Raw genomic sequence first — 11989 nt, 5'->3', positions numbered from 1 at the left:
AATGATGTGATTGTGATGCTGTAATTCTGAGTGTTTTATGTTCTGCAGAACAGGAACCTGCTGTAAAACAGCAATTATGCTGAGTCAGGCTTGATTTTTAGTAATCTTTTCCTGTTAAAAAAAATCAATCTTTCAGAGGTCTTAAAAGTGTTAACACATTGTAAATAGGACGACTGTAATTTGTCTCAAATACTAAAATAATTGGTAACATTTATTTATTTTAAAAATTTACATGCATTTTTATCCTTTGACATCACTTCCTGTTACTTCACATGCAAATGTCTCAACAACTGTCCATCTGAGCGACCTGAAATTAATTTAGGAATATGTTAACAATGTTGTTTTTCCAAAAATGCGTTCATATTTCTTACAAAACATGGATGTCATAGGCACTTTAAGGTTTCATCTACAGCGAATTGGGGTTAAGACCCCACTGTGGGTCCTTAAACTTCAAATTTTAGGTCGTTAGAGGATTTTCTAGAAATTAAATTAAGTTTCAAACTGACTGCTAAGAAGGTTTTTGCTATATTTAATGAAAAAGCAGTTGGATATGGATAAAAACTATTGGTCTATTAGCAATATTTGAATACATGAACCAAAAATGCTTTGATTCATGAGTTTGTGCCACAGTTTTTATTGTGAAATTGGTCTTAAATTTAAGTTCACTTGGCATTAAAAAGTTTAAAAAAGTCTTAAATTTAACTTGCCTTAAACTGTAGGAACCCTGTTCTTATTTATTAGCTGGTTTAAGAAAACTACAAAATCTCCTTACCAAAAAAATTAAAATAAAATAGAAATTTCTTAACATACAAATTGTTCTTACAAAGTTAATACCCTCCATTTTTTAGTTCAGCAAATTGTGCACAAGTTTGGATTAATTTAAGCAGGTTTAGATCGAAACATTTTCAAACTTTTTTTTCTTTTTCTCTCCTATCTCCGTACAAGAAACATTTTTACCGTCACCGAAGACACTCCCCTAAATCACTTTGGAAACAAACTGCAAGAATAAAAGTGGTTGTGAGTGTTTGCACATGCTTCAGTGCCCATTTTCACATAAATATCTGTTTCCTTTTTTTTCCTTGCGAAGACAATTTGTGTGCAAAACTCTATAGGCACAGTTTGGTCTGAGGTGTCACGGTCTATACACACATTAAGAGTAATGGACAGGCTTGTTTGCTTCAACAGCACATTCCACACCAAGAATAGTATAAAAAAGTGCCTGTCCAAACATCGTCACTGCTCTTGTTTTCTTTTTCTCTTCCATGTGCACCTATTATTTTCCTAATTAAGTAGTTTTTGATGGGTATTGATGTGCTTTCTTACTTATTTTATTAAATATTTTGACAGGATGATGTTTGCATTACTTAAATAATTACCAAGCTTCTGTTGACTTTAAAGATTTATTCTGTTGAATTATGTTGTTTTTTTATTGAGGGAAACAGTATTTTTTTTAAGATAAGAAATTACATCTGATAAAAGCACACTTCAGCAGTTGTGTTCTCTGAAATCCAAACGCTGAAAAAAAATAAAGGATGGATTTAGGCAGAAAACTGTTCCTACTTTTGGTTTAACATGAAGGAGACACTAAAAGTCAATGCACTCTTTGTTGCGAGGAACATAATTTGTTTACTGGTTGTGATGTAAGCCATTAAATTTAGTAGCTACTTTGATCCTGTTCTTTGTTTCCCACGCTGTCGACAACAAAAAGTTTGTTTTTGGACCTCAGACAAAGCTGTTGTGTCACATTTAGTTGCCTCATCTGGACTGAACAAACAGAAAGGCACACATAACACACACTCACATTTTCAAACTCACACTTCAACACAGATCCAATCACTTCATCTTTGGCAGGTTCCTTCTTCTTGGATTCTGTAAATCTGCAGGTTTCTGCTGCGTTATCTGGCACACTGCTGAGGCCGATATGCGGGCAATCTGTGCGGCCTTGTCTATTTTGACTACGCCTGCCTGCAGATGAATGCATTGCCATGATCCACTGCTAACACATGAATCCAGGCAGAACATCTGGGCTTTGAACAAACCACAGATAGCATCGCTCACTCTGTCTCATGGACTCGCTGACTTTTGTTTCTGTATTTCTTGTTTTCATTTTGCAAAGAACAAACAAGTGTTGTCCTGTAAACTGTGGTGGAATATGAAGTGTTTAAATGACTTAAAACCAGAGTTGTGTGTTTAGAAGTTAGGAAACACTAGTGAAAGAAAATAGAGACATGACTTGCATAAAATCAAGAAATAAAAGCTTAAAATCACACGTTATATTGCAAATAAAATGCTTGTCGTTGTTCTCCAGCTTTGTGTACTGCTGTGTTGATGAATAACTCACTGTGTCTTGTTTATAAAATATGAACACTTGCTTTGGTGTTCAAAATTAACAACTAACCCCTAATTTACACTACATGCGGTCTGGCTCCACTCTGGTCCGACCTCCGCAGCAAATACTCACCCATTATAATCAATGAGGTATTTACACTGGCTCCACACGGCGACGGTGAGCGGATGGCGATCCGGCAAAATTAGATCCGATCCTATTTCTGCCGAATGCTGGAGCTGCTCCAGAGTCAATTTTTAACATTTACGTTGCACCAACAGGAAGAGGAACAAGCACAACATTTGTATTTTCAAAATAAGACACCATAATTTTGTCAAAATTGCAGCTATATTGTTAAATATATGGATATATTTCTACACAAATGCTGTCAGAATGTATCGTTCTATTTGGGAAGCAGATGGAAACATGTAGCATGAAGCATATGTGTACACACTATACACATGGATTTTATTTTGAAATCAGAAGTTTCAAGAAGATGACAGTGATACAGTTTCAACCATAGATTTCAAAACCTTTTATATCAGTGTTTTCAGCTGTGTTTGGAGTTCATCTTTCACAGAATTAATTATTTTTTGCTGTGACTTCCACATTTATTACTGGATTTATCGCGTGATCTCCTTCCTGCACACGCTCCCTCCTCTGCGTGTCACACCGGAGCAGAGCTGAGCGGACGCTGTATAAATTGGGGTGCAAATGAACAGCTTCGAACTGCGCACCGCAGTGCAGCGTAGCGTAGCGGAGTCGCATGTAGTGTAAATCCAGGGTAATGCTTTTCACTTGAGGATGGCAGAAACATAAAAAAAACTTTTGTATGTCCACCCGGGATAGTATTCCTTTAGCTTTGTCTTATTGGTGCGACAAAATCTAGTATTTCCAGGAGTGATAAGGCATTCCTGTATAAAAAGTCTAAAACCGATTTTATTTAGATCTTCTACTATAAAAAAGCTAAAGATACAGTTTTAATCCTAAAGCATTTACCATAAGTAACTGTTTGATCTTTTCCAGATTAAAAAAAACATTGCTTTCATTTATACTTTTAGTTTTGTCATCAGTAAATGAACAACAGCTTGAAAATGTTACGTCTTTCTTTTCATGAAAGTTCAGCTTCCTTGTATTCCCCCCATTTCAAACTGCTCAGTACCTGTGTGTGGCTGAGTGTTCACAGAGTGTTAATAGTTCACTTTTCCCATTCACCATTTTCTACCAGATTTCATCTGCCAGTCATGAAGCCAGATCTGTCAAATTTACAGAGAAGCTTTTTTTTGTTTGTTTTATTTTGTTTTTTCCCCAAAAATGTAATTCTATAGCTGAGGCCAAGTTGCCACAATGGACTAATAAACCATCTTTCTTGTTCAAATTAAAATGTTCTGTGGAGACATGTAAATCCAGACTAAGGCTGGAGGAGACGCACAATCATTTAAACAGGATCTCTAACAAAGCACACATGGGCAAAATGTCATTAGAGAAGGCCGTCTCCACACGAGTTGGATGATTGCCCATTTTTTCCTCTTTTTTTCCTTCTTTACGCTGACAAACACGGTCTCTTAAAATGAAACACCTACTTTTTGAGAACAGTTTTCGAATAAGTTTATTCTCTAAAGGTTGTTCGTTTAAATCCATGATGTGCAAAGTAAGGAACTACTTTACCCACAGTTTCCCGTTGAGCAGATCTCATCCAGACGTGACTGTGTCAGGTTCGCATACAATTAAAATAACTTTTCAACGTGATGAAAACCATCAGGCTTTTTCAGGTAGCTCCTGTCCCACGTGAAAAGGGCTTAGCGTCACCTTGATCCCATCAGCTCAGGAGGATGTGGCGTACAGGTCTCTGCACTGTTTAGTCTACACACTTCAACTTTGTTAGTTTGTTGAAGTAGCAGAGTGACAAGATGTGACCTGACCCCTTTAGATTTCCATAAGGAGGGAAGCTGCCATCTTGTCTTACAACGTCAATGTTTATCGAGTCATTGCTACCATTCCCTCGAGAGCCCCCGCTCTCACACACACTTTTATTTCCTGGAAAAAAAAACGTCAGAGGGACATCGTTCTCCCTGGGTGACGGAAAAAAAGAGACCTGAAACCCAAACACATGGAAAGGTTTCACAGATCTGCTCATTTAACTTTTATAATGATATTTAGGAGCGTTCTGCTACATAGACTCAAAGACCAACATGAGAATATCCTCTACCTGTCACGCCTCATATCCACCATGACGTTCTTTTCATCAACAGCTTTTTAAGTCCAAGCCATTATAAAAACAACCAAGAAACTCAACCTCTGGCTGTAAAAGTGCTGACATCAATAAAATCAAATCACACATTAAATCAAGAATCTTACAACAATATAGGTCCTTCAGGCGCCATATGGAAAATGTTTAACTGTAAAAGACTGAAACAGCCAAAAGTAGGTGAAAACAGACAATACTAACATTTCTGTAATCAAAGCTCAGGAAACCCATTACTATGAACAAAAACAGTGTTAACTTCAACAAAATAAAAGTCCAAATTTACAAGGAACTGTCCATTCAGCACCTCCACATAAAAACGTTTTTTTGTCCTTTTGGCAGTATCATTTTCATGTAGATATACAGTATTTAAAATAATTAAACCATGTTGTATTAATCAGGGTATTTTTGTCTGATATAACCATGACAAGTTATTTTTCTTTACTATAATTATAATTTATGTTTGTAACATGATGTCAAATTAGTATTTTTTTAAACAACTGTCTTCTGTTTTCATTTGGTAGAATAAAAAAAAACTAAGAATACATGCAGAAAGATTTAATGAATTGGCTGGGATAAAAAGAACAAAAAAAAACATTTTCTTTTCTAATTTTTGCCGTGTCGATTGTGCTGTTTTGATGGCTTTTTATTGTCCACATTGGATTTGAAATTTCTTCCACCACAGAAATGCAGTAAAGTAAATGCAGATGTTTTTTGTCACAGCACTGAAAAATGTGAACAAACAAAATGAAAGCATTCATGTGGCCGAATGACCATTTACGAGTCTCTGTCATCAGATCGAATGACCATTCAACTGCTTTTCGAAAACAAAAGAGAAGTCTTAAAATATGATTGTTATGGTTCATGTTTATATTATATCCGTGCTGTGAAAACAATCCAGAGAGGTCAGAGCTGTTGACCTTTGACACCAAGCAGATGAGAGTTTAACCCTTGGCTCGAATGATGATTATTTACTTGCCTCTGCAGACTCAGCGACATCTTTATCAATGTTAATCTGAAAGGACAGTATGGGATTGAACTCTTGACTTCAAACATATGATTTTAACCCAAGTGTCACACCTGACCACTTTGAGAGTTTGTTTCAGGTTTTCAAATCTGGTGCTCCAAAAACATTCTGTTTGTTCCCCCAGCTTTTAAAAATACATAAGACAAAAACAATATCAACGCATATTTTTTGTCTTTTTCGTTTTGCACTTAAAGTTTACAATGAACTTTTCACCTAAAACATAAAGATATATATATGAAATTATTTTCCACATATGACCTTTGTAAAGCCATTAAGCAAAATGTACCCAGTCATCAAATAAATTAAATTAGGGAAACTGCAAAGCTAGGCTGACATTTATAAACTAATGATTGGCCCAAATCAGACCTCATCAGTCAGTCTACAGTTAACAGACACATTCATGCACAGAAACTGGTTCTGCTGAAGCAAATATTTGTTCAAGATATGGCTTGAAACATACAGTTTGATTTAAAAATTAAGATTTTGAATTTGATGTTTGTATTACAAGGAAAGCAGAATGTTTACCTCAGTTTATTTATTACTTTTTAACTGTCAAAAGTGAATAATTTAAAATTTGGGATGCACTGATGGTACACCAACGATATCAATATTTGATATTGCTGATTTGGCCAAAAATCAATATAACCATTATTAAAGAAACACACATTGTGTGTGCACAAACATACTTGTGTCTTTTTTTGATACTATGAAAAACAACCAGACCACTGACATGGCTCTCAGTTATTAGGTCATGTTTGTAAATGAGATGTGGTTCTCAAACAGTTTACCTGGATAAATAAAGGTTAATTAAATTAAATATACTGGCTTTACAGCATCACTATCACGATAAAACAGATACTGCTGGACCAACCCTTTCCCCTCCCGAAACAGAAACACAAATGGCAATAAGTGGGAAATCCTTATCTGACAGTTTTACTTATCGGACTGATACCGATACGCAAAACAATGGCCAACATCGGCCGATACCGATGGTAATGCCGATATATCATGCATCCCTATTTAAATTTATAAAATTTATTTAGAAAATTTATTTATTTAATACTACTTTTTTGTTTTGTATTTTTTTTCCTGAGATTAAAGAAAAAAGAAGCATTTTAATGGTCTTTACTATAAACATACCCCAGGCTTCACATAGTTAAATTGAGCCTCTTCTGTTTGGTGCTTATCTCCTCACTTTCTGTGACTGTTTAGTAAGGCACCTGTTAGCTTTATTCCCTTTAGACCATGACTTTAATGGTTTTTCATCTGAGTCATCCAGTGGTTTGTGTCCGTCACAACGCTCACAACGCACAGAAATGTGTATGAATTCACACAGAACCCTGGTGTCTGTTTGCTTGCTCAGCTGCTGAGCTCTGATGGATTCTGTGCGGTAACCAGACAGTTAGCATCCAGTCTGGATTAGACTGTCACTGCTGGATTAACCCACTCAAGCCCACTGATGAAACTACAACTGAGGCACACATTATAAATTCACACATATTGTTTTCGTTACTTGACAACCCTCTTGAAGACAAGTGGTCACAGACTGCTTCTTTTTTTTTCTTTCTTTCTGGCACTTGTTTCTTTACAGCTTACAGCTCAGATACAGACACACCCAAACCCAACATGTCCTTCATGTCGGACTGTAAAAGTTTTGAGAAAATGGGAGGGGGACAATTTGCACGTGGAAGTGTGAATTTACACTCTCACAAAAACAATTTGTGGCCAGCTGTTTTGGTAATAATGCTCCATATGCGTTTTCACTTGTGATTATTTGCAGATACTTTAGGAGTACGTGTGGAGTGTTTGTGTTTATACATGTGAATGCACACAGCTTGTGTCTGTATCTGTTTAGTTTTGTGGTTGTACGGTCGGGTGGGTAGACAACTTGCTTTAGGCTGAAAAACACAAATGCTTTAATGAGCCGTCAAAGTTAGGAGCTTTAACAGTTGCAGTAAGAGGTGTTAAATGCTGTTTGCAAGTATTTTTAGCTGGAAATTTAAAATGTACATATTGTTGTTTTGAGCACAGACAGCATGTTGTGTACTGACTTTAATCGGTATTCATGGCACCACCTGCCACACACAGTACCTGACTTTCTGTCTCTTAAGCCGTAGACGATGGGCTGTCTGATTAGAGCGCCTCTCTGGAGTCTCGAGCACATAAACACATTTACTGAGCAGCTCATTGTCTTCACCACATCTCTGCGAGGGAAGATACATCCCCACGCAAAGACACATCCAGATACTTTTAAAGGTGGGTCCTCACTCACAGTGAGATACCAGGCTGCCGTCTGCGGTCTCCAAACCATCTCCGTTCTCATGGAGATAAGAAGTGTGCCTCATTGTTGGCAGACAAGAGGCCTGTTATCATCTTATCAGAGAGAATCTGGAGGAGGTGGGGCTGAAGTGTGTGTGTGTAGGTGGGGGGGTTAGAAGGGGTATCTTTGATTAAGTGGGGATTCTTTGTCATGCAACAGGTGCTGCTGTCAATCAGTTTGCCTTCACATTAAAGAGGCTTGGGTGTTTGCAGTATTTTTGAACCAGTCTGTTGTGGTAATCCTCCCCTACAGACTGACCTAAGTCACTATACCTTTATTCTTGCTTTGTTTACTACATTAAATTTGAGGCTATATTCTCACCATTAAAGTCCTTTGGTCCACTTGTTTGGTCCGAACGAAAAGCGGACTTTATTTATTTATTTATATTTCATTTGGTCTGGTTTGCATTCACACTGTGCTTTTTTGCAAAAGGACTATAGTTTATGAACAAAGCCACGCGGATGATGAATATTGCTCCCGTTGCGTCACCTCTTTTGCATGTGACCAAATAGAGCTAATCAAGCCTATTGTTAGGCGATGGCCCTCCTTTGCATGTGACTAACCTGTTTGTCCATGTGGAGGCAGTGCTTATAAGGCTGAGTTCACCTGAAACTCGTCAGACTGAGGAAGTCTCTTGGGGGAGAGATGAAACATTTCACTAAAGAAGAACCCATCCAGAGGACCTACTTATTTTTTCTTTTTGATTTTTTTTCTACCTGGATTACTGAGATGCATCAGGACATTGCTCCCATTAGACGGAAAGGATGTTTGCGGTACAGAGCACAGACCTGGAAAGAACGATGGTGCTGTTCATGCAATTGCAATACCATTTAAAATTTCTAAAGCATCTCATTCAAAGGTGGTTTCACATTGATATACTTTTAATTTCTGGATGGCATTGGCAAATGTGTGCTGCAAATCAAAGGAGACGAGATGCTTCGCGTTCCCTGACCAACAAGTAGTCATTGTTTGTAGCGCAGTGGTAGCGTTAGCAGCACTGAAGGGCTAATTCTGTAGTCCAAAGAGGTTCATGTTTCCTGTGGTTGGTTTGCTTCGAGGCCGGTCTGTATTCACACGAGAAGCGAACCGCACCAGAGTTTGTTTGGAAGCGAACCGAGACCACTTCAGAAAGTGGGTCTCGGTCCAGTTGTTTGGACCACACCAGGGTTCACGAGTGTATTCACACCTGCATAAAAGGTCCAGACCAACGGGGAAGCAAACTCTGGTCTGTTGAAAGCAGCCCAAATGTGTCAGGTGTGAAAACTCCCTAAGCATCCCAGGTTTTTCTGCACCGAAACACCAAAACTGTTTAGAATTTTGTACTTTTTTTCCGTTGCAAAACATTGATTCACAGACGTTGACCTTACTTGCCAGCTATTCACTCTGAAACACCAAACCGTCATTTTCACATTTATCTAAGATTACACAGTACACATGTTTAGCTCCATTTATACTTTATCATTTTCTCACCCTTCTTATTATCATTATCTGTGTCACATTCACAAAGCAAGTAGGGTTTATGACATATTTGCGCAAACATGTCAGTCAAGTTCAGCAGGTGTGAACAATTTGCTCTCCTTTTGCATCAGACTGCAGCAGAACACTGTTGTCCTTTCTGTCCAGTCTAATTATGGCTGTTCTTCATAAACACATCAAGCATAAAAGTGACAGAAATAAAAAGAAAAATGCATTCCAACAGGTTTTAACAAATGTAGAACAGAGACACTCCTTAACCCTGCAAAAACAACGTCAGGGAGGAAAGATGCTCAGAAAGCTATTTCCGAATCAATGAGTAATGTTTCATCGATCATCAACCATTATATTGTATTTAATACCACATTATGGTCAAAAAAGCCAGAGCAGAAAGATGCTAGTTGTTGTCTTTTTGTGACGGCTTTGTGAATTACATTAATTAGCAAAATTCAAAGTTGTGCTTGCAAAAGCTGTGCTGTGCTCTAAAGTATCTAAGCTTTCGATTACTAATTCCTTTATAAACAGGTAAATTATTTTCATTTTCTCAATCATTTCACTAAAAACAATATATGGAGAGAATTGTTTGTTAATTGTGAATGTATTTTAATTTCTCCATGCAGAAAAAGACTCCAAAGAGGTGTCCAGTGATCCATCAGGGGGTTCTCTGCAAGAAGCTGGAAGCAGAGGGGAACCGTTTGGAGAGACCAAGAGGGAGAAAAAGGAGTCATCCAAGAGCAGGAAGGAATCTAAAAAGGATTCAAGCAAAGACATCAAAGAACCCAAAGAGGAGGCAAAGAAGGAATCCAAGAAGGAATCCTCGTCCAAAGAGAAGAAAGAGTCGTCGAAGGAGAAGAGGGAGAAGGACAAAGAGAAGGAAGGAAATAAGGCTGGGAAGGAGTCAGGGGACATAAAAGTGTCCAGGAAGTCATCTGTAAAGGTGAAAGAGAAGAAAAAGGAGCCGGAGGCTGCAGAGAGCTAAATGAGTCGATGCAATAAGATTTCTTTATGTGCAAAACAGACACGTAAGCAAAACACGAGACAGGTGTCTGCACTCATGATCTGACACAATACACATCCGCAAATTTAATTTAAACTCATATTTACATGTAAATAACTCAGTCAAGGTCACATATTTTTGTGGCTAAGCTGATATTTACATGTACATGCTGTGCTTCTAATGGATCACACCACTTTCACCAGTTTTAGTGGGTTTGCTTGTCGATTGTGGCGAGCCCAAGAAAAGTGAGCATGAAGACAAAACCCTCCTCCTCCTCAGACGTTTTGCTGACTCTGTCCATCCTTGCTGTCTTGTCTCAGCAGCAGTTCCACCCACAGCTCTGATTCCCGTTCGGCCCCAGACCACCCCTCCACCGCCCCTCGCCCACACACGCTCCTGGACGTGACATCAGACACGCCCTCCCGCCCCCTCGTGCGGCTCCAAAGCTTCGCCCCGGAGCCTCCCTCGCCGGTCCGCCGAAAATAAACCGCCCCGACGCAACCAGCCGCCCACTGCATCCGAGTAAACCAAGGCCACATCCTACAGCTGCCACCATCACCGCTGCTGCAACCCCCTCCGAACTCCAACACAGAGGGTTTATTTATTTATTTTTTTTCACTTTTCTGGGACGCTCAAGGACATGTGGTAGCTCATAGACACATACTTATTTCTGCTGGCCAACACTGTGTTCATGCAGTGAATACCAGCAGGACATTTTTGGAAGCAACAGGGTTGCACATGCTCTTCCGCTCAAGAACGCTATAACGGAAGCTGTTTTTCTACAGACCCATAAATGTCGTTTTTATAAATAAATAAATAAATAAATAAATAAGCATTTGTTTGCCAGCAGACGAGTGGTCTCATAGACGCAAACACAGTAATAATCGTTTTTTTACAGCACACTGTAGTAAATTATTAAAAGTTGTATTTTCCTTAGAGATGCAGAAAATGCATTGTTTCTTTGAGAAAGTTGCATGTAGATCCTGTCAGACAGCCATAATCAGAAAATTGGGGATGCTTACAAAGCACTTCTGAACATTTTATTAGAGACCCTGCAGACCCCCATGTCTGTATATTCAATTTCAGCTCGTCTGTCCGTTTGGAAACTTATTTTTAGTTTGTATTGTGAAGCAGATGCCTGTTTGCACTGTTGCTCATGGCTTCTGTTGTGATGTGAACAACCCTCCTGAACTGTAGTTGGGAGTGAATGTTTTTTTTTTTGGTCCCGGTTTTGAAAAATGTAAATATTTAAAATTTTGATCATAGCTAAAAACACCTAAATTGAAGCAGCTCTCTTTTTTTTGCCAAGATTGTTTGAAAAGTCTGTGATATTTCAGAGTAAAATGTTTCTTACCAGTTTGATTGTCTATAATAAAGAGAAGATTTTGTAGTTTTAGGAGCAGTTCATATTTGCCAGGATCCTTTTGGGAGTCTGCTTTTATAGATACGTTTCATTCCAAATGCTAAGATTCTTCTCTTTAAGAAAAAAATAACTTTTTTTGATAAATGGGTAGTCTGTAGAAGATAGTCAAATACGAGGATAAAACCAAATTTATTCATGAAATATGTAGAAATAAAGTTTCATATTGTAAATAATCCAA

General features: G+C 38.1%; 1 protein-coding gene across 1 annotated transcript in view; it reads left to right on the top strand.

The window, feature by feature from the left end:
- Positions 1–11989, top strand: part of bbs9 (Bardet-Biedl syndrome 9) — a gene marked incomplete in the record, with an annotated part of 199408 nt that extends 187419 nt beyond the window's left edge. Inside the window, 1 exon segment of the mRNA XM_014021609.1 lies at positions 10012–11989. Coding sequence (XP_013877063.1) covers positions 10012–10370 — 359 coding nt within the window.

Source organism: Austrofundulus limnaeus, unplaced genomic scaffold (assembly GCF_001266775.1).
Source record: "Austrofundulus limnaeus strain Quisiro unplaced genomic scaffold, Austrofundulus_limnaeus-1.0 Scaffold299, whole genome shotgun sequence".
NCBI lineage: Eukaryota > Metazoa > Chordata > Actinopteri > Cyprinodontiformes > Rivulidae > Austrofundulus > Austrofundulus limnaeus.
This window is presented reverse-complemented; position numbering and strand designations above follow the sequence as displayed.